The 27665-nt window shown below is 38.9% G+C and overlaps 2 protein-coding genes across 6 annotated transcripts in view; one reads left to right on the top strand and one right to left on the bottom strand.

Moving 5' to 3' along the window:
- Positions 1 to 209: 209 nt before the first annotated feature.
- On the bottom strand, positions 210 to 18550 carry mpc2b (mitochondrial pyruvate carrier 2b). Its single transcript, XM_059968308.1, has 5 exons — positions 18309 to 18550; positions 14099 to 14139; positions 7048 to 7132; positions 4426 to 4537; positions 210 to 441 (listed from the first exon to the last, which is right to left on the bottom strand). The coding sequence occupies exons 1-5, from the start codon at positions 18406 to 18408 to the stop codon at positions 411 to 413; spliced, it is 369 nt and encodes a 122-aa protein (XP_059824291.1). The 5' UTR covers positions 18409 to 18550; the 3' UTR covers positions 210 to 410.
- Positions 18551 to 18694: 144 nt separating this feature from the next.
- dcaf6 (ddb1 and cul4 associated factor 6) overlaps positions 18695 to 27665 on the top strand; it is a 169413-nt gene continuing 160442 nt past the window's right edge. For all 5 annotated transcript variants that reach the window (XM_059968302.1, XM_059968300.1, XM_059968301.1 and 2 more), the window contains exon 1: positions 18695 to 19100. In XM_059968302.1, coding sequence (XP_059824285.1) covers positions 19013 to 19100 — 88 coding nt within the window. In that variant the 5' untranslated portion in view covers positions 18695 to 19012. The remainder of the gene's footprint in view (positions 19101 to 27665) is intronic.

Raw genomic sequence — 27665 nt, 5'->3', positions numbered from 1 at the left:
AAAGAAATCTACATAGTTAATTGTTGCATAGTAATAAAGACACTGTATCTTAGTGATAAACTTGTCTCTCAAAACAAGTGTTGTCTGAGATGTTTGAACCTTTGATTTGATTTAGGTTTTAGTAATCTAAATAATTGGTATTAGCAAGTAAACGGTAGAAGTAAACCAAACCTCAAAAATGTTCAAATTAAAATGGAATTACTAAGAAATGTTGCATGTAATACCAGAATTTATTGGGAGATGAAGAACATATTTACAAATAATATATGTAACAATCTCCACCTCAAAACCATTTGAGGCAAGTTATTAAATCTTAGACATTGATTCATTTACAAGGCACATTTAAAATATATATTAAAGACAAGGTATCTTGAAGTCTTGTGGCGTGCCATTGGTTTTCATTCAAGATATTACGCCTGGTGTTTTAAATCATAGTTGTACCTGAGGACACAAAACGAGACAGTAAGCAACTGTCTGAACAAAAAACAATATTGAAGATGCACACTTGCTTGACCAAATAAGGACGACTGAAATCATACTGTCTGTAATCATAAGCATTTTGTAGTTCAGATATGCTAACTTAATCATTTGGTCTAAAAAGTGAATCATTTTGTTGTTGGAACAAAAGTTGTATGTACTTTTGTTTTCTCCTCGAAATCCTCTGCAAAAATGGCTAAAGTAACATGAAACACCTGAACGAACCCAATGCATCTTTCCAGTGAGATACATTTGTTTTACTGTTCTTGTACAACTAAATGCATCTCATTTGAAAGATACAATAGATCCATTCATGTGCTTCATGGTACTTCAGCCATTTTTACACAGAGGATTTACAGAGAAAATAAGAGTACAAAGAACAGAGCAGCAGATTTAAACAGATGAATAAACTCAATTATGTTATAGGCTATAGAGAAACAACGTAGGCAGATAAATACTAATTGATATGCGTTCTAAAAGATTAATGGATTTATATTGATTATAGCTTTTAATAAGGTGTTCTTTACATGTCAACATTTCTATGAGCTAAAAATATAGCTTTAAAAGTATTAAATAATTGTATGTTAAAATGGTAAGCTGAGAGTTTGAGCTCAAGAGAGGCTGTTCTCACTTGGTGCACAGTGGAAGCCAGTTGTTTCGTTAATAGTACATTCAGGAACTGGTTATTTCACAGCCACTGAGTACAGGAGAGTGAAAACTTGGCCATCATAAGACTTTAATATCCATTTCTTAGATTAACCCTGTTATCTCTTGACTTCTTTAAAATACAAAAATATATCAATTTCTATCCTGAATATACACAACAGTCAAGCTCTCTTAGGTAAAAAATTGCAAAGATTCACTATGCTCTGGATAAAGAAATTTCAGGACTCAGAAGGGTCTTGGCCTGAAACGTCCTCTGCATATTCCTTTCCATTGGCTGCCTGACCTGCTGAGTTCCTCCAGCATTTTGTGTGATTTGCTTTAAAATAATAAATATGCAAAAAAAAAGAGAAAAATAGAAAGTTTCAGAGCAATGTAAACAGAACAGAAATAGGAGGGAGTTCTATATTGATAATGAGGGCACTGCAACACAAATTATCTTTGCCAACACAAATTATCACACTGATTATATTACAACAACAGGCTTCACCATACACACATCAAGAGCAAGAGGACAACTAGGGGGAAGGGTAGGACCACTCAAAAATAAAGAGGGGGACATTTGCTTGGATCCAGAGAATGTGAGTGAGGAACTTAATGAGTACTTTGCTTCAGTATTTACTAAGGAAAAGGACATGGAGGACCAGGAGATCAGTACTGAGTGTCTAGATATAAAGGCAGTTAGAGGTCAAGGAGACGACAGTGTTGGACCTCCTAATGAGTACTAAGGTGGATAAGTCCCCAGGTCCTGATGGGATAGGTGGCAAGAGATAAGATCCCAGTATCCTTGTGATATAAAAGACCAGCAACTTTGTGTCCTCTCTCAGCAAAGGCACGGTCAGAAAGGGCTGGTGAGTGGCTAATGCTGTACCTCTATTTAAGTAGGGAGCAGGGAAAATCCTGGAAACTATAGACCAGTGTGTCCGACATCAGTTGTAGGGAAATTGCTGGAGAAAATTCTTAGGGATAGGATATATGAGCATTTGGAAACCCATGGCCTAATTAGCGAGAGCCAGCGTGTCTAACTGCGGGGCAGGTCGTGTCTTACCAACTTGAGTGAGTTTTTTGACAAGGTGATGAGAGAGGTTGATGAAGGTGGGGTAGTGGATGTTGTCTACATGGATTTTAGTAAAGCACTTGACGAAGTCCGTCATGGAAGGCCGATCCAGAAGATTAGGATGCATGGTGTCTGCAGCGAATTGGCTGCTTGGATTCACTTCTGGCTTGCACACAGAAGACAGAGGGTAGTGGTTGAAGGGACTTATTCGAGCTGGAGGTCTGTAATTAGTAATGTACACAGGGATCTGTACTGGGACCTCTGCTGTTAGTGATGTATATAAATGACCTGGATGAAAATATAGGTGGGTAGATGATACCAAGATGATTGGAATTGTGGATAGTGTAGAAGACTGGCCAAGAATACAGCATGATATAAATCAGTTGCAGATATGGACAGAAAAGACACATGGAGTTTTATCCAGAAAAATGTGAGGTGCTGCATTTAGGGCAAATGCAAGGAAGACAGTATATTGTTAAGGGCAAGTTGCTTAGAGTTGCTGAGCAAGAAGCTTTTGGGGTCCAAGTTCATAGCTCCATGAAAGTGGCTATACAGGTCAATAGGGTAGTTAAGAAAGCTTATGGAATGCTTGCTTTCCTTAATCGAGGCATTGAGTTCAAAAGTCAAGAGGTTATATTGCAACTTTATAAAACTCTGTTTCAGGCACAGACCCTTTGGCAGAACTGGAGAAAAAAAGATGAGGAGTAGATTTAAAATGTGGGGTAGGGGAGAAAGAAACACAAGGTAATAGATGATACTGGGAGGGGGAAGGGATGAAGTAAAGAACTGGGAAGTTGATTAGTGAAAGAGATACCGGGCTGGAGAAGGGGGAGTCTGATAGGAGAGAACAGAAGGCCATGGAAGAAAGAAAAGTGGGGGGACGGAGCACCAATGGACAGACAGGCAAGGAGATAAGGTGAGAGAGGGAGAAGGGGGTGGGGAATGGTGAGGGGGGGCAGCATTATTACTAGAAGTTTGAGAAATTGATGTTAATGCTATCAGATTGTAGGCTACCCAGATGGTATACAAGGTATTGTTCCTTCAACCTGAGTGTGGCCTCATGCCTCAATGTCAATGGGGATTCCTGTTTTATATTATTCACCTGTTTGCTATTCTTGTAAACTGTTTTATGATCTTAGGAAGGACGTTTTTATATAAAACAATCCTTCTGAAATTGGAATAATGCATTAACAAACTTACAGATTGGTTAATGGATAGTAAAGAGACTAGAAATAAATAAGTCTTTTCCAGGTTGCCAGGTTATAAAAAAATATCACATGCAACACAGGGTTCAACTATTTACAACCTGGAACAATGACAAGGACTAATGTTTTAAAGTCTGCTGATGGTATCAAGATGGATGGGAAAATGTCAGTGAGAACGCAGAAATGCTGCACATATTCAGTGAATGTGTCCAATGAAGTACAGAAAAGTCATAATGCAGGGAAATAGAAAATTACTATTTTAGTGGGATAATAGAAAAAAGATATTGCTTATTTTCATCTCTTCAAGCAAATAGTAAGAACATGTGCCTCCACATTATTCATAAATGTTATGTGATATTATGATCTGATGAAAGGAAAATTGCAGTAAAACATACTGTTTACTCATCTTCAGATGTTATCCATTATTAGCAGGCTGAAGATTACCAGCACCATGCTGTTATCCATGTAAGATAATCTAAGCAGTTAGGGCCCTGGCACTGCAATTTGTGGGTGAAAGGAGAGACAGGGAGAGGTTTTCATTGCTTTAAGTCAGAGGAATATCACACTTCAGGAGGATAAGGACCTGAACAGAATGCAGAGATTAGGAGAACCAGGGCTATGGAGGATCCAATGCACAAGCACAAGAAATGTGTTTATAGAATAATCAGACTAACAGCTAGTGTAATGGTAGATAGCATTTAACAGAAAATAGAATAGTTGAGGACATTTGAGAAACTCTAGCAGGAAATGTGCAAAAATCAGTGAAGTTAAGAGCAAACAGACAATAGCACTGAGAACTTGGTAGTAAGGGCAGAAGACAATATTGGATATGAAATGAAACAAATTACTAAGGAAAATAGATTTACTAAATTTGTAGAAATGCAATTTTGGAAATCGCAACTGGTACAACAGGTAGGACACAAGTAAATTTCAATTTATGACTTTGAATGTGAAAATCAGTTCCAAGTTTATAACGACTAAAAGACATACTTAGTATACAAACTTTACATGGCAAATGCTTACTTTGTGATACGGATCAGCTGTATACCACCTGCACAGCCCAAAAAGAAGTTTACAGCAAACAAGCTCCAGTTCTTGGGAATAATCACCAGAGAGTATCTGGACCAAATCAACCCTGTAAATAACATTATTACTTTTTAGTTTGCATCAAAATCAATCATGAAGGATAGAATCAGAAAGCACTGTTGTTCCTTGTTTTAATTAAAGGTCATATTTCTATGTAATCTGTAAAATAATTTCCATTATGTTCTAATTCATTAAAATTACTGCTAAAACCCAGTTATAATCCCTTGAACATCTTTGTAAACATTTTCTATTACCAAGCTCCCAGCCATTCTCTGCATCACATCAAAATCTTAAGCACTGATCTCCAATTAGGTGCCCTCCAAAACCAGTAAGTCTTATAGACCTCTCTTGTCATTTAAGACAACACTTGCACTTAAACGACTTGCACGTTTGAGTATACTAGAGTATCTCTCTGTAATAATGGAAATGTTTTAATTACTAGTGAAGAAACTGCACAGGGAAGAGCAGATTGATAATCTGTCCTCATCTTATGGTTTGCAAAGATACAAATCTCCAATGGGATCCTTTGCAGTCTCCTCCAGGTGTTTAATCTTGCTGTGCGTCTAAAGTTCAGCCTGATTATTCTTGCAATACAGCAGCCAATCATGTTCCCTGAACCTTTGGAATAGACGATCTCATTGGACCATACATGATTCAGAGGACATTTGACATGCTAAGTACAGATGCACTATTTGTCCTGCTTGTAGAATTCTGAACAAAATAAAAAGTTTCAGAATAAAGCATTTGTCCTTCTCACAAGAAAGCTTTGAAATTCTTTACCTGAGCTGTGTACAAGAGTCTGAAAAAAATTCAATTGGCTTTTAGATTTTGAAGATTTGGGGATTAAACAAGTAAGTGGAGTTGATGATTAGCAATTGCCATTTTAATAGTGAAGCACGTTGTGTGACCTGGTCCTTTTCTTAGTTAAGACAGATTTCTCATTATCATGACTACTGAAATATCTAACTTAGTCATTTTGCATTATATGATCTTCCCATCTGCTCCTAAGTCAGATCCTGATTTCCTTGAACCAGAGCATTAGGTAAAACATATTTCTCTTTTAGAGAAAAGTATTAAAATATATTTTGTAGGAAAATGTCAGTTTCTCTGTGTAATCCTGCAAAGTTGGGGACATCTACTCATCCATGTAATTATGTGAAGTCCGAAAATTCCCAAATGTTCATTTATTATCAAAGTGTACACAACTCTGAAATTCTTCAATTCTCCGGGTAGCCATGAAACCAGAGAGAAAAGAAAGACAGCATGATCATCAACCCCCAAATCCCACCTCCCTGCAAAAGAAAGCAACTGACTTGGAAATCCCTCTCCCCACACAAACAAAAAGAACAAAACAGATCAGGTGCATCAATGCCCCAAAACCCTCCTCCTGCACAAAAAACAAGAAAATGAATCAAGCACATAGACCCCAAAATCCCTCTTCCCACATAAATAAAACCAAGAAGATAGGGTGAAAAAAACCCAGAATATATGAAGTATAAGAGTCTATAATCCAAGTCCACATTCTAAGGCAGAAAGAAACCTGGGAACACTCTCCAGTACAGAGCAAAAGGTAATCAGCCAGTGCTCACCCTCTAAACTTGCTTTGATGCTTCAATCTCCCTTGTCGCTTTAATCGGCAAACAATGGAAGCTATAATTGACAAAATGGAGCCAAACATCGGCATGTGCCCTGTGCTGCAGCCTGCCCACTACGAGATTTCCATATGCTGCCTCTGCCTCTCAGAATTCTTTTGGAGACTGCTGAGCACTGAAACACACAAACTATCTCCAAACTGCAAAACACGGGCTCCACAGTTCCAGAATCAACATTCAAGACAGGAAGCAAACATAAAAGAAATGAAAAAGATGGTTTCATGATCTATCCAGAAGATGTCAACTAAAGGGCGGTGTACACAGGTGCCATCTTGACCGGAAGATGTTTTTGCAGTGTTTTTCACAACTATGCCCTTTCACTGGACCCTGATGGTACATACAATTGCAATCATTGTATAGTTTTAATACTGGAAATCCTCTCAAATAACCTATGCCCAGTTGGAACTGATGCAAGGAATTCTCTTCCATTCCAGCTGCAAGGTGCTGAAGCTGTTATTTTTTTTTACATTTTATTCATTGTGTTTGATTTTTAAAATTTAATGCTATGAATTTAAAAAAAACTAATTTCGTAATATTCTTAAAATGTTTCTGAACGTCATAAAGTGAAACAAAGCCCCCACCAATTGAATGTGAATAGAGTAAATGCAAAATCTGTCCAGAGATTGATGAGTACCTGGGTGGACAAAATTTGAGGCATACTGCATTTATGTTAACCACAGCTTAGTAAAGGAAAGGTTTACAGCTCAGTGAGATTTCTAAGGAATTACTTTTTATGTAAAGAATTGGGAAGAGTGGTGGGGGGAGTAAAGAATAGAAGTTCCAAGATGGTTCAAGTAATTCTGAGCCATTATTTGGCAACAAAAGCAAATCCAAAGGCCAAAAGCAAAAGTGGAATAACCTTTAAACAGAAACAATTACAGAACTTAAAACAAAAACTTTGCAATACCTGTGGCACAGAGCACTCCTGATTGAGCTGGACTAAGTTTGTCAGCAGGTCTGGCCAGATCAGCTAATCCTGCAATGACTAAACTCTGGATAGAGAGCAGAAATAAAAACAAATTTATTTAAGGATTTTTAAAGATCAAACAGTTAAAGATTGCTACTTACCTTTTCAACCCATCAATCTGGACAGTCAGTACCTTACAGGAAAGGCACAAGAGTTTAAAAGAGGTAGGTCTTGGGACTTTCTGGTGAGTTTTATGTAACAGTTGCAGAAAAGAGGCACACTTGCAAACTGTTATTGGTAAATAATTAGCTAATTAGCTTGGGCGATCATGGTCTTTTGAACATAATTGTTTTCGGCAAATTCTTCTACAGAAGTTTTGCCATTGCCTTCTTCTGGGCAGTGTCTTAACAAGACAGATGACCCCCAACTAATCAATACTCTTCAGAGGTTGTCTGCCTGGCACCAGTGGGCTCATTGTGAAATACACCAGCTACACATATGACCATCCATTACATGCTCCCATGGCTTCACGTGACCCTGATCAGGGGGCCAAACAGGTGCTACATCTTGCCCAAGGGTGACCAGCAGGCTAGAGAGGGAAGGAACACCTAACTGTCCATGGCTACATGTTATATCGGAGGGATAGGAAGGTAGACAGAGGGGGTGGTGTGGCTCAACTGGTAAAGAATGGCATCGAATCAGTAGAAACATGTGACATAGGATTGGAAGATGTTGAATCCTTCTGGGTTGAGTTAAAAAACTGCAAGGGTAAAAGGACCCTGATGGCAGTTATATACAGGCCTCCCAACAGTGGCTGGGAGGTGGACCACAGGTTACAACAGGAGATAGAAAAGGCGTGTCAAAAGGGCAATGCTATGGTAGTCGTGGGAGATTTTAACATGCAGGTCGATTGGGAAAATCAGGTTTGTAATGGATCTCAAAAGAGTGAGTTTGTTTAATGCTTAACAGATCGCTTTTTAGAGTAGTTTGTTGCTGAGCCTCCTAAGGGATCAGCTATACTGGATTGGGTGTTATGTAATGAACCAGAGGTGATTAGGGAGCTTAAGGTAAAAGAATCCTTAAGAACCAGTGATCACAATATGATTGAGTTCAACTTGAAATCTGATACGGAGAATGTAAAGTCTGTGTAGCAGTATTTCAGTGGAGTAAAGGAAATTCGAGTAGTATGAGAGTGGAGTTGGCCAAAGTAAATTGGAAGGAGCTGCTGGCAAGGATGCCAGCAGAGTAGCAATGGCATGTATTTCTGGGAGAAGTGAGGAAGGTGCAGGAGATCTGTATTCCAAAAATGAAGAAATCCTCAAACGGCAAAATAGTACAATCATGGCTGACAAGGGAAGTCAAAGCTATTGTAAAAATCAAAACAGGTATACAACAAAACAAAAATTAGTGGGAAGGTAGAGGATTGGGAAGTTTTTAAAAACGTACAGAGTAACTACAAAAATCATTAGAAGGAAAAAGATGAAATATGAAAGTAAGCTAGCAAATAATATCAAAGCGGATAGTAAAAGTTTTTTCAAGTATGTTAAAAATAAAAGAGAAATGAGAGTGGATATAGGACCGCTAGAAAATGAGACAGGAGAAATAATAACAGGGGACAAGAAGATGGCTGATGAACTAAATTAGTATTTTGCATCACTGTGGAAGACACTAGCAATATAGTATGCCCGATGTTGTAGCGTATGAAGGAAGAGAAGTGTGCAGTTACTGTTACAAAAGAGAATGTTCTCAAAAAGCTGAAAGACCTAAAGGTACGCAAGTCATCCAGACCAGATGAACTATACCCTAGGGTTCTGAAAGAGGTAGCATTAGAGATTGTGGTGGCATTAGAAATAACCTTTCAAAAATCATTGGACATGGTGCATGGTGCCAGAGGGGTGGAAAATTGCAAATGGCAAGGAAGGCAAGGAATTGCAAGGAAGGCAGCAGAAAGAAATTATCGACCAGGTAGCCTGACCTCAGTGGTTGGAAAGATGTTAGAGTCAATTGTTAAGGATGAAGTGATGGAGTACTTGCTGACACAGGACAAGATAGTATAAAGTCTGTATGGTTTCCTTCAGAGAAAATCCTGCCTGACAAACCTGTTGGAATTCTTTAAGGAGACTACAAGTAGAATAGATAAAGAGGATGCAGTGAATGTTGTATATTTGGACTTTCAGAAGGCCTTTGACAAAGTGTCACACATGAGGCTACTTACCAAGTTAAGAGCCATTGACAGAGACAGGAAAGTCAGAGCATTGGCTAATTGGTAGGACACAGTGAGTGGGAATGAAAGGATCCTTTTCTGGTTGGCTGCAGTTGACTAGTGGTATTCTGCAATGTGGAAGAAGTGGTACCACTTCTTTTAATGCTGTATATAAATGATTCAGATGATGGAACAGATGGCTTTATTGCAGATGATACGAAGATTGGTGGAGGGGCAGGAAATGTTGAAAAAATGGGTAGATACAGAAGGATTTAGACAGATTAGGAGATGGACAAGAAAGTGGCAACTAAAATACAAATTTGGAAAATACATGGTCATGTACTTTGATAGTAGAAATAAATGTGCAGACTATTTTCTAAATGGGGAGAAAGTCCAGCAATCTGAGATGCAAAGGGACTTGGGAGTCCTTGTGCAGAACACCCTAAAGGTTAACTTGCAGGTTGAATCGGTGGTGAGGAAGGCAAATGCCACGTCAGCATTCATTTCAAGAGGTCTAGAGTTCAAGATCAGGGATGTGATGCTGAGGCTTTATAAGGCACTGGTGAGGCCTCACCTTGAGTATTGTGAACAGTTTTGAGCCCGTCATCTTAGAAAAGATGTGCTGGCATTGGAGAGGGTCCAGAGGAGGTTCACAAGGATGATTCCAGGAATGAAAGGGTTATCATACAAAGAACATTTGATAGTTCTGGGTCTGTACTCGCTGAAATTCAGAAAGATGAGGGCAATCTCATTGAAACCTTTCGAATCTTGAAAGGCCTAGACAAAGTAGATGTGGAAAGGATGTTTCCCATGGTTGGAGAGTCTAGGACACGAGGGCACAGCCTCAAGATAGAGGGTGTCCTTTCAGAACAGAGATGCAGAGAAATTTCTTTAGCCGAAGGGTGGTGAATTTCTGGATTGCCACATGTACCTGTGGAGGACAGGACGTTGGGTGTATTTAAGGCAGAGATGGATGGACTCTTGATTGGACATGGCATCAAAGGTTATGAGGAAAAGACCGGGAACTGGAGTTGAGGAGGAGAAAAAAAAAAGGATCAGCCATGATTGAATGGTGGAGCACACTCGATGGGCCAGATGGCCTAATTCTGCTCCTGTATCTTATGGTGTTAAACCTCCTTTTGTAGAGACACATCTCCACCCTGCAACCCGATGATGATGATGAATTTGCTTATTAACAGCAGCCAATAAAAAGAAGCCAGGGTCAATTAAGAGTAGCCCTTGTAAGAACAGAGTGTTGAGGTTTGTTGTAAAGAAACAGACTAAGTTGTCATGAGTGATGACAGCTCTTAGAAAAGGCTTTAGTGAGAAGGCATAGTACGAACAAGCAAGGTTTTATTTTATTGTTGAATATTAGTCCTTGGCAAAGTGCAGACAGGATGGTAATTAAGGCAGTGGAATGCTCCTCCTGCAGGATGTGGGAAGTTAGGAAACCTTGGAATCTCCCTGATAACTATATCTGTGGGGATTGCACCCAGATGCAGCTACTAAAAGACCAACTAGATGTACTTAAGATCACCTGAGGGTTTCATAAATGGAAGTTTCAGTGAGGTGGTCAAAGTTAGATGGTGACCACCAGAACAGTAGGTAGTAAGTACAGGGTTCCCCTATAGTCATTATCCTCACAAACAGGAATACCTCTTTAGATACTGTTGAGGAGATGTTCTTTCTGGGGTAGCAGTAGTCGAGTCTCTGCTGCTGTGACAACTTTGATTTCAAAGCCAAAGAACACAGTTTGACAGGGTGATAGTATTTAAAGACTCTCTGGTCAAAGAAGAGATGGCAGATTGCAGAGGCAAAGATGTTTCTAAGAGGCTACAGAAAATTTAAGGGGGAAAGCAAGCACTTAGAGACCCTTGTGCATACTGGTACAAATGATATGGGCAGAACAAAGGATGAGATCCTAAAGAGTAAGTATAGCCAGTTAGGTAAGAAATTAAACTGCAGGAATTCTAACATAGTGATACCCATATTAGTCCTGATGCTATATAATAGTGAGCATAGGAATAAAAAGATAGGCCTGATGGAAGTGTGGTTGGATAGCTGGTGTAGGAGGCACCAATTCAGATTCTTGGATCATTGAAATCTCCTCTGCGGTAGAGGAGAACTGTATAAGATGGATGAATTGCACTTTAACCACAGGGGGATGAATATCATAGTGGAAAAATGTGTGTTTGTCACCAGGAAGTGTTTAAACTAGATTGGCAGGTGTTGGGACCTGAGAGAGCAAAGTTATTGAGAAGAATGGAGTATATGCAGCAACCGAAAAGAGTGTAAACCTAGCAACCAGGAGAGCTGTGTTTATAGTAAAAAGGGAAGTTAGGACCACTGCTTGAAATTGTATCTGCTTCAATATGTATAGCTTAACATGATAAATATGGGGGCATTGATTGTCTCTAAGCAATAGGATATTGAGGCCACAACAGAAATGTCACTGAGAGGAAGAGGGGATTGGTAGTTCATTGTTCAAAGATACTGATACTTTAGGTGTGACAGAGGAACATGCAAGACTGGAGGGGGTGCCCCCTTTTGATAAGGGAGGACAAAACTGCAATGCTTAGATAGGATATTCTTGAGAGCTCATCTAATGAAGCAATGGAATAGACTTAAAGATAAGGACTGATGCTCACCCTGGCAGGACTTCATTATAGATGCCCCCAACAGTTAGTAGGAACTTGAGCAGATGTGTTGAGAAATTGCTTATAATTGTAAGAATAATAGGGTAGTACTAGTGGGGAGATTGCAGATATCCCTGTATCACTGATCCACAGAGTGCAAAGTGCCTGGATGGGGCAGAATCTGTGTGGTACATTCTAGACAGTTTCCTCACTGAATATATAGGGACCCATTTGGGAACGAGCAATACTGGACCTTAAGGAATGGGGTTGGCCAAGTAAATGAAATTGCAGCTGGGGAGCACTTTGGGTCCAGTGATCACAATTCTATCAGTTTTAATAGTTATTGAAAAGGGAACAGGTCCACAGGTTTTTTCTAAACTGGAGAAGAGTCAATTTTGAGGGCATTAGGCAAGATCACTGTGATTGGGATCTCTTTAAAAACAAAGGAACAGTTGGTGTGGGAGGCTTTTAAAAAGTTTCATCAAGAGTGTAGGGGCAGCACGTTCCTGTGAAGATGAAGGGTAGAGATACCAAATTCAGGGAACCCTAGCTGATGAGAGATAGAGACTCCGGTAAGGTTAAAAAGGCAGTCGGGCACAATTGAATCCTTTGATAAATATTAAAAATAAGAGCTGCAGGAGATGTTGAGATTTTTGTCTACATCTCCTCAGTGCTTACTAAGGAGAATGCTACAGATGCCAAAGAAATTTAGGTAATAAGCATTAAGGTCTTGGTTCATATAGATATGAAAAGAGGAAGGGAATACTTGAAGATGGGCAAATCAACAAGGCTTGACCAAGTGCATTTCGAGACCTTATGAGAGGCTAAGGAAGACATTAAAAGGATCCTTGTAGAGATACTTTCTTTGTCATTAGCAATTGGTGAAGTTCCACAAGACTGGAGAGTGGGAAATGATGTTCTCTTCTTCAAGATGGGTAGCAAGGACAGGGTAGTGAACCTGAGTATATTACAACATAATGTTAGAATTAATTTTATCATCCTTATTTTCTGGAACTGGACAGAATCCAGTCATTGAGTTCATCAGAACATATCTAAAGGTCTGGATCTTTCATTGAATTCTATGGTAATGTTGTTACTGAATTACATGTAAGTGTTAACATGACAATTGAAACTATATTGCCTGTTCTATCAATACACAATGCTTAAGCCAAGGGGTGGACTACAATGGTGCTTGCCAGCGACTCCTTTGAGCTCATCGGCAGAAATAACTTAATTTCTACCTTTAATGTCTCTCTTTTTTTTCTTCTTAAGGTGGATGGGGTTCTGTTGGAGACCCTGACCTAGAATTACACGATTGGCCACTTTTCAATATACCAAGGACGCAACCTAGAAGACAAGCAGGTCTTCAGGGTTCTAAGGCTTCGCGGCCCTGTGGATAAGCCAACTCTATGCTGGTGTCATTGACTGAAGCATCGCAGAAGAAAAAGGAACAACAGGAACAGTGGATCAGCTGTTGGGGGCTCTATACCCAATGAATCATGTGCACTGTCTCTCGTTGATGGGGGAAGAGTTTGTTGTTGATTCTCGAGTCAGAGAACTCGGTGGGGGGGGGGGGGGGGAAAGGAATGACATGGCAGACTTTTATCATTGCAGACCAACAAGTTGTTTTGTCATGTCTCCCCTCTTGCTGTGAAATGGTGACACCTTTCTGTCCCTATATTGGAGGAGAGAGAGAGAGAGCCTGTGGTATGTCAAATTGTCGGGATGAATGATTAGTTTTTGTCGTACTGTAGATCATGATCTTTCTTGGGGGTTTTGCTATGCTTGGTAGGTAGGTGGAAGGTGCTGATACTTTTTTTTGCTGAAATCAGTTGGGGGGAGGGTCGTTGCTTTGCTGCTGCTTGTGCATGGCAGGGGGAATGGGGGGGATTTGGGGTTCTAACATTTTTTACTGTCACTCATTCTTTGAGGTACTCTTCTGTTATCATGGATGTCTGTGAAGAACAAGAATTTCTCTGATATTAAACTGAACTATTGAAATGGACATATTAACACCAGAAAGTTTTGGACTAAGGTAAAATATGCACTGATAAAAATCTAAGATTTAGAGTATGCATAGATGTTGACATCTGGAAATTCAAGTCCTTCACAATAAACATACAAGAAGTGTACTGTTCAGGATCAGTCATGCTACCTGTGAATTATGCTATGTACTAAGATATTTAAATTGGTTGTAACTTGATATACTCACCCACTTCATAATTGGTGCCCAGAAAAAAACAGTACGAGGACCTGGAAACAAGTTAAACAAGTTTATGTAATGATTTTTATTTCCAAGATAAAATTTGATATATTCTTTTTCTTAAATGCAATTGTGCAGAAGAATGCAAATTGAAAGAAGGCAGATGAATGGTGCAATACCAGACAGGTTATCAGAACGTTCCAAGGGAGTGGTAACCCACTTGACCCGCATGATCTCCAAATATTCATTTTTTCCATAGGGTTTTATGATTGTACCATAGCTTAATCTTAATTGAATCAAAAGTGATTGAAAACGTAACATGTAATACTTTCTGGGAGAAACTTTAAATAATTATTAGACTTAGGACACTGAAAAAGTCATTTAATATTATTAGATAACGAAACCCATTATTGTCGACCTTTGAGTAACATACATCTGCCAAAACAATGCTTAGCTTTCTCCACTTGGCAAACAGCAGTTAGAAAAAGCTGTCTGATAATTACAATGCAGCAGCTGTAGTGATTCTACCAGCCAGATTCTCAATCACTTGCAGGAGTTCATGCTCAAAAACAGACCAAACGAAATAGTCTCTATTTTTAGATTTTTTTTTACAGTATGCTTGCTATATGTACTTTGTACAGTAACCAGTAACATCAGTAATCCTGCTTCCATACACTCAGATCCTGCTTCTATATGCACATGCAGGTAACAGCCACACTAGCATTAGAAATGTAAATATGTGATAGTAGTATCACATTATGGAAAGCGGAGGGTGTGGGGGGGGGGGGGAGATTGTTGGTACTCTGGAGGTTTTTGCATAGTCATGACAGAACAGCCAAAATTGCTCTTGCATTCAAGGAGGCACAATGATATATAGACCAGGAAGCTACATGCTGATGAGCCTTGTGACATTAATAGTGAAAATATCGGGCGGGTGGGGGGGAATACTTGGATAGAATTTGATTACCTGTACTTGGAAAGGCAGGAACTGATTGCAGAAGTCAGCAAGGTTTGGTGCATGGATCGTACTATAAAAATTGATGAAGGCAAAGCAATAGGAGTGGTATACATAGACTTTTGACAAGGTGCTGCACTGTAAGCTGATACAGAAAGTTCTGGCAAAATGTGTTTTAGCAAACTATTCAAAGCTGGCTTCATGATGAGAGGCAGAAGGTAGTGGAGGCTTTTATTCTTCTAGCTGTAAGTCTGAAACCAGTGCTTTATACAAACATGTCTGCTAATGACAAAAAGATTGGAATGATAGTTTTATTATCATTGTAATTTTTATGCCTTGCACTGTACAGCTGCCATAAAACAACAAATTTCATGACATAGTCACTAATAATAAACCTGATTCTGAGCGTGGTTACCCAAGGACACTAAGGGACATGGATCAGCTAGAAAGTTAGGCAAACTAGTGGCAAATAGAATTTAATCCATACAAGGTAATAATGCATCCCAAGTCATCTTATGCCAGCAGTTATGTACAGTAAATAGCAGGGACGTAAAAGGTGCTGATATACAGAAGAATGCTGGGATGAAAGTTTATAATTCCCTGAAATAGTTGGGGGGGGGGGGGGTTGGGATTGCAGCGAGGAACACAGGTGAATAGGCTAGTGAAAAAAGTATTCAGCTTCCTTCCCTTCTTAAATGGATACTGAGTATAAGAGTTGCGATATCATTACCAAAACTCCATACAATACTCTGTGTGGCCTAGTGGTTTCAGACATCCAGCTAGAAGAATAAAAGCCTCCTCTACCTTCTGCCTCTTACCATGACATTGTGTAGAGTGCTGGTCACTGCATTCTGTTGCAGCACTAGAAAGAATGCAGAAGAGACTCTCAAAGACATTGTCTGTAACGTACACTTTAGCTACAACACCAGATTGAATAGGTTGGGTTGTTCTTGCTGAAGGACAGGAGGCTGAGGGTGACCTTACAGATAGATAAAATTGAGGGCATAAATTGTCATTTTCCAAGAAAAGTGGAGTCTAACACTAGAAAATGTAAGCTTGAGAAGGGAACTATTTAAAGAGTGGAAAGGCAAGTTTTTCCAATGCAGAATATGTTGGATATAAGGAACACGCTGCCAAAGAGGTGGTAAAAGCAGGTGTAACTGGTGCTTAAGAAGTATTGGGATAGGTAAATATGTGGGTAAACAATAGAAAGCTATAGACCAAATGCAAGAAATTGGATAGATATCTCAGCCAGGACAGATGTCAGGCAAAATGAACCCTTTCCACAGTGTATGTGTCTACAATACCATTCTCATCTCTCAAGATAGCAAGCCATCTTGATAAGGCGGATAAGAGATCAAATCAAATACTTTGCATTGTTGATAAGGCCCAAAGGAGTATCATATTAGAGCTGCATAAAAACAATAGTAACTGTGAAACTAGTGTACAGTGTATAGTTTTAGTCACCACACCATAAGATTTTCCATTCATAATTCTACATTGAATTGCTCAAACATGTAACCTGAATGATCATATTCAATTTTCTTCCAATTCAGAAAGGGCCCAGTTTTCCCATTCTCATCAGACTCCTGGTTTCCTATTAGTTCCAATTCATTTTTGTCTTCGTTTAAAAAAAAAGATAGATACAAAGTATTTGATTGAATTTGTTCCCAAATGGGTTCACAGAGAATGGCCATGCTTGTGGGATATTTAATACAGTTACTTTCTTAAGGAGAGGGACTAAGCAAAAGAAATACATCCAAATAAAAGACTGACAATTCATTGTAGCATGATGCGTATATTGTCACATGAACTCAAGCATTACAGAAAGCTTCAAAGATACCTGGATGACCTGGAGCAATGGACAAGTCAATGATGATTTCTGATAAACTCTGGAAATTAACCATGTGCTATTCTCCAAAAGAAACAAGCACAAGGAACAGGATTCGAGGTTTGAGCTGCCATCAAAACCAGCAGGGTAGAAGTCCCTGAGCATATTTTCCAGAGGAATATGGCTTGACCATCGATAACACAACAGCCAGGGTAACAGCCACTTGGGGCAATTAAGAGCCCTCTGAAGAAAGAAGCATAAAAGCAACTCCATAACTGCCCTTAGTATAAATCTTGCATTTAGTCCTGGAATATAGATTGAGTACACTGCAAGCCCATCACAAACTGAAAGGTAACAAAAACAATGTTAAATTATGCAAAGAAGGACAAATGCATTTTCTCCTATGCTTTGTATTGTCAACCTGTAAGCCTCAGTCGATTTCAAATCATGCATGGAAGGGCAAAATCCAATTGAGCAAAGCTGAGGAAAAGAAGCACTCTAAAGGTGAGGAAGAGAGAGGGTATGAGAATGGTGCTATTTAGGGCAAAGGCCACAAGGTATGTTTAGAAGATTTTGCTTTGTTGTGATATTTCTAACATTGGAAGGAAATTGGTGTTTTTTTAGTGTATAACATCATGACTTCTGAAAGATGCTTCCCAGACTTTATCAAACAGGCATGCCGATCAAACGTAAATGTGCTGGGAAGTTGTTCCTTTTTCAAATCATTCAATTTAGACATGGGTACTTCAGTGTATACACACTTTATTGACAAGTAAATAATTATTGGGCAAATGCATACAGATCAAACGTAAGTCTACAGACAAATGGACGCAGAGGACACTTCAGCACCTCAAATCCCTAAACGACACTGTCCTCGTTCTTAGCAATGAATTGCACTTCTAAGTTGCTTCATAACTTGAAAGCTAAAGGTTAATAAACGATATTCTGAAACGAATTACCGATGAAACACACAAATTTAACAAGTTTGTACAATTTACTATTCCTTAAACAGGACCTTTTTTAACTCTGTCCCGTCAGAATATTGGGGAAACTTTAGTCATTAGTTTCAAAATACTAAAAAAAAATCCAGATCAGGTCGACAACCACTATACTACTAACAATAAAACCACAGGAAAGACGAAAAAGCTTCTCTTCCGCACCTAATTAAACTCTCGTTACTTGGCACCAAGTAACATCGTGTAACTTGAAAGCAGCAAGCAACAGGGAAGCCAGTCGGTCGCGTGTGGTTGAACATCAAAGATGCTGGAGATACGGTTTCTACAGTATTTATAGTAAGCAAAGAGGAAATAGCTCACGCCGCCACAACTCATTCTGGCACCGATCGAACTACGGCTGTTGGCACTTCGTAAGGAAGTAAACATGTAAAAGCACCAAGTCAGTACGCGCCGGTCGCAGCAGAAGGACATACATACCTGCGGGATGCTCATAAAAAGGCCTCATCTTGGCAGGGAGCATTAAACCAATCTTGTCCAACACTCGGTGATAACTGGCTCTTAGGCCGGCTACTGCCATCTCTCACGCTTTGGTTGCAACTGATGATCAATTAATATCTGATTATCGTAGGCAATTTCCCAAAAATCCCAGAAAACTCGTCCTTCAAGTTTGCCCTTAACGTCCCTGGAGCCAACAGCCAAATGACAGTACGACGCTGGCGGGCAACAGCGCGGAGGAGGAGCCCGACGGGGTAGAGGCGTGAGGAGTCAACCTAACCCTTTAGCCATTGAGAACCCGCCCTGCACAGTCCTCCGCGGGGGCGTCCGCCTCTCTCTCGCTCTCTCTTCAGCTGGTCTATCCCGTTCGCCTCTCCGATTGGTTCGTGCAGATGTCAATCACCGCCGATAGATCAAGTTAGATTGAAAGGGAGAGCAGGCCCAGCCTTTCGAACGAGATATCGCGATGTTTACAGGTTGTCAGGCCTATCGCTGACAAGCAGCCGGCCAACAATTTGCATCAGGCTGACATGACGGTAGTCGTTAGCATGAAAATAACGACGTGAAACAATTACCCGCTAGTTCGTCAACGGTTTGCTGTACTGTGGCTGTAACTCATCCGCCGAGTGGACAATGACGGAGGCTCGGAACGGTTAATAGATTGTAATAACTGTGGGAGAGGCAGGATGTCACGTCCCTCAAACCTGGTGTGGGATGTAAGGAAGCGCTCGCTGGGGCTGGAGGATCCCCGGCTAATTCGCTTGTCCTATTTAGGTAAGAAGTGTCTGACTGGCGAGCAGCTGAGCTCCAACTAAACCGCCTTCTGTCACCAGTCTGGTCGAGTTTAGCCACTGCGTTCTACAATACCGAATGTACAATTTATTAACCCAAAATTATGTCTACATTTTCGGAGCTGGAAACATTCACAGTTTAAATCCAATTTCTTTATGTGACGCACAGACCTTTTCTCCCATGGGTACTGATAATTCCGTGATTACCAATGTCCCGAATACAGTACGTCTAGTGGAGTTTATTTTATTTAAATAAAGCGTAATCTGGGATGGTTCTTTAAATAGACAGTTATGTAAACATTAAGTGTTAATCGGATATACGTAACGTGAAATGAGCATTTAGTTTGTTTTCTAGTGGCAAAAAAGGTCGTGTCTTTATCTGATACTTTACTATGGTAGTTCCGTGAGTTTTATTATACAACTTTTCCCACCATTTTATTTGTTTAATTTACTGTTTAAAACAATTCGATTTAATACACCCTACCATAAGCTGTTGATAAACAACTGACGCAATAATAGCTAGATGACAGCGTTTCCGAAATAAAACATTTTCCGGGAAGTATTTTAGCCTGGGGCATTCGTGTATATTTATTTTCTTGAGCAATTTCTTTTTGTCAGTAATCCATATGTGTATGTGGCGCCCCTTCTCCACCACCAGATTATACACGAGCCCTTCAGACCATTTGAAATTAGTATTAATGTTAATTTCTTCGTCTTTCTATCATGTTGTGGGGAGTTTTAACCAAAAATAAAATAATTATATTATTATCCGTATATTGATTTATGTAAAGCATAACTTTGAATTAGGAAACAGATTTCTGTTTAATTGTAGCTTTTATTGTTCCTTTGGCAACTACTTGGTTAAATCGCCAAGTTTTATTTCTAGAGTTGGACTTCTCGTTCATTCATCGTAATTACTTATTCTAGTTTGACGAAATCCCCATTTCATGAGTGTCTATACCTCATTACGATGTTAGCCAACCTGTACATTTAAGTGCATTATACTCGACTGCTGTTGAGCCTGTTTGAAGAACTACATACGTTGCAATTGCATAAGAAAACAACTCAAAATATTGTAGAGTCATAGTAAAAGTAATGGAATTAGTAGCTCTGTGAGGGTTGTGAAAGTTAAGTTTGAATTTACTTAAGCTCCTGGAACTCCAGTCTGTTGTACTCAAGACAGTGGTTGGCAGAAAGCATGTATTTAGTGGTTTATATATTGAATTTGTTTGAAACTAAAGCGTTGTTTGACTTTTTAAGATGTTTAGTTGGCTGGATGAAGCTGTAACCCATCCAAACTAAATGCTTCAAACCTGATGGAATCTGCCCAGTCTGACACCATTGCTTGACACCATTTCTGTGACACCTGCTGCTGAATTTTTCATCCATTCCTTTAAATCTAGACTTGACAATAGCAAATCTTTTTAGACCAGCCATTACTCTAAACTCATCCAGAACTGCCTGTATCCTAATTCATGCCAAGAACTGTTCATCAGTCACCTTTTGCTGTGAATCAATATCACAGCAAGTAGACAATTATCTAGTAGTCAATGTTTCAATGTTAAAATACTTTTCCTTATTCTCAAGTTCTTCCAAAGTCTTTCTCCCCGTTCCCAAACTCCTTCATTTCCAGACTCATAATCCTTCAAGATCTCAGTTCCTTTAGAATCAGAATCAGGTTTAATATCACTGGCATATGTCATGAAATTTATTAACTTTATGGCAGTAGTACAATGAAATAAATAATATAGTGAGAAAAAAACTGAGTTACATTATGTATGTGTATATGTATGTATTTTTAAAAATTAGTGCAAAATGAGAGAAATATAAAGGTAGGTAATGTTCATGGGTTCAATGTCCATTTAGAAATCTGAATCTTATTTGTGCTCCATTTTAGTTATTTTGTCATTCACAACCAAGCCCCTGTCTGGAATTTGTTGCTTTCTCTAACTCTCTCTGTCTCTCTTTAAAAACACTACTTGAAAATTGCCATATTGACTAGCATTTGTTGATGACTTATTATGGCTCAATTTTGTTAGAAAGCATTTCCATGAGACATTTTGCATATTTTATCATGCAAAAGATGCATTATGAACACTGTTCGTTGCATTATAAATGATTGTTGTTGATTTTTAGCTTTCAGGTAGGAGCTGATCCCACTTGGATGATCTGTCTCATTATGCAGCTACTTTCATCTTCATTGTGTCATTTGTGTATCCCACTGAGAAACTAATTTGTATTTTTATTCCCTCTAAACTTGACTCGAATAATGCTATCCTGGCTAATATACAGTCTTAGGTGTTCTGTAAATTTCAACTTATTTAAAAATCTTAAAAATTTTCTTTTATTTTGCATCGTCTAGCTTGACTATCTCTCCTATCTTTACTAACACATCTTCAGCAGTTCCTCTGTGGCCTTCCCTAAAAACAAAGGCAACCCAAACTCAGGTTGGAGGAACAACACGTTATATACTGGCTGGGTAGCCTCCAACCTGATGGCATGAACATTGACTTCTCTAACCTGTTAATGCCCCTCCTCCCCTTCTTACCCCATCCCTGACATATTTAGTTGTTTGCCTGTTCTCCATCTCCCTCTGGTGCTTCCCCTCCCTTCCCCCCACCCTTTCTTTCTCCTGAGGCCTCCCGTCCCATGATCCTTTCCCTTCTCCAGCTCTGTATCACTTTCGCCAATCACCTTTCCAGCTCTTCGCTTCATCCCACCCCCTCCGGTCTTCTCCTATCATTTCACATTTCTCCCTCCCCCCTCTACTTTCAAATCTCTTACTATCTTTCCTTTTGGTTAGTCCTGACGAAGGGTCTCAGCCTGAAACATCGACATCGTTTCTTCCTATAGATGCTGCCTAGCCTGCTGTGTTCCACCAGCATTTTGTGTGTGTTGTTTGAATTTCCAGCATCTGCAAATTTCCTGGTGTTTGCCAAAATCTCATTTCCTCTTTCCCTTCTTCCAACTCTGATCTATTTGTACTTAGTCACAGATCTGACCTTAAATGCTGTCACCATTTACTTCTTCCAAAGTTCTCTTGAGGTTAGGGAAATAGCAGTTATTAAAACAATGGAGTGACAACAAACTTGAAGGGAATGTGCAGAAATTTTAGGTAATTCAGCCTAACAGCCATCGTAAAATAGAATGACAAATGATATTGATTATTTTTCCACTGACTGGAGAGTCTGTATTTATTAAGGGTAACCTGAATCGAAAGTTGCAAAGAGGTAACTTAATAATTGACAATGGAACATCCATGCTTGTTATTCATATGGACTTCTAAAACGTATTTTACTTAGACCCTTTTTAAAAGATAAATGGATTTGAGTTTTGTAAAAATTATCCTATGTATTGGCCTTGAAGGGAATGCTGGATAAATGTCTGATCTATACCGGGATTCTCAAGGGATAAACTATGATGTATGAACATAATAGCCAAGTTTGTGTTCATGCAATCTGAACATTATGAGCTGTTTGATTACACCTTGCAAGAGATTGCAGAAAACTGATAGTGTAGGAAGAGAGAAACTCTTTCTGCTGTTTGGGAAGCCTTGAACTAGGCATAGAGTCAAGTATTTTGGGAGTGAATATAGGAAGCACATGTCAAGTGTAGGTAACAATCGAGTCACTCTTCTGTAAATGTCAGTGAAGTTGAACAAGTTGTTAATGAGTTCTACATTTAACATATTTTTGTAGACTAAAGCCCAATCAAATGGAAATAAAGATCGGTATGTGTATTTAAGTCATAGGCCACTCATGATTATTTAGAGTGGAGTAGGCCCTTCCAGTCCTTCAAGCCATGCTGTCCCAGCAACCCAAAGACTGCAATGAGCACTAACCTCGTCTTGGGACAAGTTGCAATAACCAACTTACCTACCCAGTACATCTTTGGACTGTGAGAGGAAACAGGAGCACCCAGGAGAAATCCATGCCTTCCATGGGTATTATGTACAGAGACTTCTTACAGAGGGCATCAGAATTGAACTCTGAGCTCCAGAAAGCCTCAAGCTGTAATAGTATTGTACTAGCTGCTACGCTACCGTGATATCACTATGAATGCACGACTTTCGTTTTCTTTCTTCTGTTTCTATTCATGTAGCAAAATCTCCAAGGAAACATTACAAGGGAATTAGCAAATATGAAATTAAAACCTAAAATGACAAAGTCGGTGATCAAAGACATGATCTAATGGGTAACGTCTTTGAAGCATTTTAAAGGAGGAAAGATGTACAAAAGGGGAGAGTTTAGGGGAGTAGATCACACCATTCTTGCACACATTTTAAAAGCTTTAGTCCAGCAAATACAGAGGTAATTTGATTAGAAATTAGATCGCATCTATATTTGATTTATTAGAAGTTGAATGTGTTTATCATTAATACAAATTGGATCTTCACAAAAAAAATTAGTTAATTTCAGTACATAATTTGGCTTCTGTAGTGGATCTGGAGACTGCAAGGGAGAGGGAGATAGAACACACAAATCATCGTCAATGAGATGTATGCCAGGAGGAAAATCCTGTTTCTCAGAAGAACTAAGACCTGCCACAGCATTCACAAAGAGCATGGCAATTCTAACCTCCTCCAAGAGTGGTAATCCCCTAGGATGCAGCAATGTGGAAAGAAATTTCATGTGTCACAGTGATCTGCACATCTGTGTTTACATCCACAAAATGGAGATCATAACAAAAAACATTATTTTATGTGGAGTTCTTAATTCTTTAAGTAAGGTGACACTTGCTAAAGATGTGCTGAAGTGCTGCAACAAACTTTATAAGTAATTGGCAGGCAAGTAAAATAGTAATGCAGAAATCTGAAATAAAGCAGAAGATGCTGGAATTACTGAGCAGGTCAGGTATTATATGTTGGACAGAAACAGATTTAACATTTCAGGTTGGTAACTAGAATTAGAAACAAAGTACAGTTTGATTTACAGGTAAAGGTGGAGAGGGATGGAGGGAGTAAAGGAAATGGTTGTTTTAGGACTGAAATCATGATTGCCTAGATAACACAATATTATATTCAATAAAATGAGGGTAGCAAGCTGAAGGAAAACTAATTGAAAAGAACATGAGATGTGGAGTTGTTAGAAATATCAAACAAATGGATATACCCTGAAGAACAGCAAGCATTTATGAAAAGAGATAAATTCTGACATGTCAGAATTAAGATAGGAAGAGAATTGGCTCTTTCTCCGCAGTATCTACTCCAACAGCCAGTGTTGGCTGTTCAATGTGTCCAGTATTCATGTCCTTTTAAGTGTGAGGTAGTCATGTGTGCTCTAAAAACATGGCATTCTCTCTGGAAAAAGTTCTTTTCATGATCCACAGCGACGGTACACTGAGGAAGTCACGATCCTTTCCTGCTGATGAAAAGCTGTGTTCTTTAAAGGATCCCATTAAGAACACTTTGAGAGTAGTTAATGGCTTCTGGCATTTGTGAGAAGCCAGCAAAGCTGGCAAATCTCAATGCTAAAGATGGCATCTGTTTCTCGATGAAATCATATTTTCATGTATACTTGGGTGTTTGGGTGACCTTTCTGATGCAGGGTCGAGCAGTAATTTGGAAGATATGGCAGAGAGCTGCTGCAGCCATTTCTCTTCACTAACGGGCACATTTTTGCCTTTTGCCCTTAATATCCTTATTCAGTCATTTAGTCCTTTGGGATAACTACAACTTTGGTGCAGAGTGCTTCCAGCAGTGTCATTCTTGAGCCACCCATTGAATGGTAGGAAAATGATTCCCTGTTAATTGCACAATCTCTTGGGTTTGGAAAGTGAATGAGCAGCCTTCAATGAATTCTGGAGCTGTCCACTCAAGTTTCCTGATGTCAATAGTGTGTTCTTTTTAAGCAAATTTTGACACTGTGCTCTGGTTCTAAATTTTGCATTCAGGGGTGAGTTTGGATATGTCCTCTGGTTTGAGTTTCTTGGGGTAGAAATTTTAATTATTGATACAGCATGGGGTAGAGCCTTTGGCCCTTTGAGCCATGCTGCCCCAGCAACCCCACAATACCGATTAACCCTAACTAATTTTAGGACAATTTATAATGACCAATTAACTAATCTAGTATATCTTTGGACTGTGGGAGGAAACTGGAGCACCAGGGGAAAACCCATGCATTCCACTGTGGGGGAGGGGGGAGGGTGGTGTACAGAGACTACTTATGGAATGGTGCTGGAATTGAACTCCAAACTCTAAAATGCTCTGAGCTGCAATAGCATTACGCTAATCATTATGCTACCGTGATGCCCAGGGTTAAGGCTGTACAAGATCAATCGTTTTAGTTCTTGTCTCTTGCAATTTGGCAGAAAAAAATATTGACTTCACTTGGCATCTGTCCAATCTCCAAGAACTCATGTAGATTTAGTAGCATTCTAGAAGAAGAGAGTGGATAGGGATGATTATCAGGAGAGAACTTCAAAACAGATGTTTCTGTATACTGGTGAGCAATGAGCCAATGGAATGATGCTGGTTAGAACAGAGAATTTGAATGATTAATGCAAATTACTAGTCCCTTAATCCCTTTACTCACTCACCCCATGCTAACTACTTCATCAACTGCATTCATTTTTTTAGTACTCAATCCTCCAGTATTCATCCAGTCATTTATCTACTTAAGTGTTTTATAGACACATGTATTTATTTCTCTTGGCCAAGAATTCTGAAGTTCCTTTTGCCATTCATCCATTATTCTCAAGACTTGTAAATCCTTACATCTCCCCTTACTTCTCCAATCTTTTAAAGCATTTTGGTCATCTCCTAAGTCATCACATAAACTGTACTTAATTTCAAATACCATTTTCTCATATTTACCATCACAACATTGGACTTCATGCTTCTCTCTAGCTAGTAATATCAGAAATAAAAAATTCTACCATTGGAAATAGTCATTAAATTTAGAGTTATTTCCCAATGTACTTGGTTATGTGAACTACAAAAGTCATTTTCCATAAATAGGCCAGTGTCCCTTATGAACTAAAATGGAACCTAACGAAGGAATGGAATGCAGTGTGCCTTGAAGCCAAGCGCCTCTGCTTTTATTTTAGGTTATAGTTGTCAGTAGAACAGATTGGTCTCCATGACGTTATCAGGATCTCCAGTTTATTTTACATGAATTACCATGGTCTAATGGTCCTTGTTTGATAATCTCTGGGAATTTGAAAGTTGTACAACAGATGGAGTATTTAGTGTACAAAAATATGTTGCGCTGTTTTTGAGATGCAACATGTATAGTATGAAATCTTTTCATTAAAATTCATCTTTGAACTTTTAAGTAGTAAATATCTTTTCATTTACAAACATCCATATATTTGCATTAATGCTTTTGATTTCTCTTTGTACATAATACCTATCTGCAATTAAGAATTTGTTAGACATATAATTATTCCTTTTCTTTAAATATTTTGTTTTGAAATTCTTAAATATTTGAACATTCTATGTTTTGAATATATAGATCAGTGTTCAATAATCAGTTTCACAAAAATGCAAGCATTCATGGGCTGTTTAACACTCTACAGTGATCTCCCTGGCAGCCTTGTGTTTGACTGTGGACCCAGAGAATTTCTGCGTTGCCTTTGGACAAAAAATAACTTTGCTCTGGACACTGTTCTTCAGGATGTCCAGCTGTCATTCACCTCCTCCCATCATAAGCGTGTCAATTTTTAAAATACCAAAGTCCTGTATCTGGAGGAGTGCTGTCTGCATTGTGTAATGTTATGTGTTCAGCTCACATCTGCTGGACTAAATGTTGAAGCTGCAAAAACTTCATCAATAAAGTACAGCAACCTGAAAATGCAGTGTTGGAGAAGCTTGACAATGTTTTCTGGGTACCTAATAATTGAAGATCTCAATTTTATATGTCTAAGGCCACATTTAGATGACTCAACACGCCATTTTGACATTACAAAAAATTGGTAAAGCAATTTTGAGCACCAAGTCTCTAGTCTTGAATTTTTATCAACCAGTGAAAAGTTTCTAATGCTCTATGAATCTCCCAATGTACTTTTAAAAAAACTCAATCATTTCTCAGCCAACTTCAATATATTCTATGTAAAGAAACCCAATTTGTAGAATCTCTCATTTTAAGTTAAGATTTCCAAAATAAATTTGTCCAATGACTGCCTGACTATATATTCTTCCTTAGATGCAGTACTGAATGCAGTATTCCAGATGTGGTTTAATGGGTATTGGTGGAATTGTTCTAGAACCCTGTGCTCCCCCCCCCCCCACGCTTTTCCTTGTATTGTACATCTTTAAATATTATGAGTACTTTAAACAAGATTTCTTTTCGTGTGATGGTAAAATGTTGATGATTTCTGGCTCATGAAAGCTTAGATGTTTGGTTCTTTATAGTTTCTAGATTTTTAACCATTTGCTAAGCATCCTGATCGCAACTGTTTTCTGTTTTTAAGGATCTTGCCTTCTACAGGTCTCCACTGTTGCCTAATAATTCAATCTATTCTTTCTAACATAGAACCTTATTAGATGCATTTTCTTTTCCAGTTTCAGCATCATGTACTGCCTTGATGCAATCTTTTGTGTGTTCCA

This window comes from Hypanus sabinus, chromosome 4 (genome assembly GCF_030144855.1).
Source record: "Hypanus sabinus isolate sHypSab1 chromosome 4, sHypSab1.hap1, whole genome shotgun sequence".
In the NCBI taxonomy this organism is placed as follows: domain Eukaryota; kingdom Metazoa; phylum Chordata; class Chondrichthyes; order Myliobatiformes; family Dasyatidae; genus Hypanus; species Hypanus sabinus.
Note: the sequence above shows the minus strand (reverse complement) of the source record. Positions and strands in the feature narration are given on the sequence as shown.

Bases quoted from the DNA above. Each gene is read 5' to 3' on its own strand.
- mpc2b (XM_059968308.1), bottom strand. From the start codon at position 18,408: ATGGCAGTAGCCGGCCTAAGAGCCAGTTATCACCGAGTGTTGGACAAG. The intron at 14,140-18,308 runs GTATGTATGTCC...ACTTGTTTCCAG, and splicing joins TTTTTATGAGCATCCCGCAG to GTCCTCGTACTGTTTTTTTC. The intron at 4,538-7,047 runs GTATTGCAAAGT...TGTTATTTACAG, and splicing joins AGGAGTGCTCTGTGCCACAG to GGTTGATTTGGTCCAGATAC.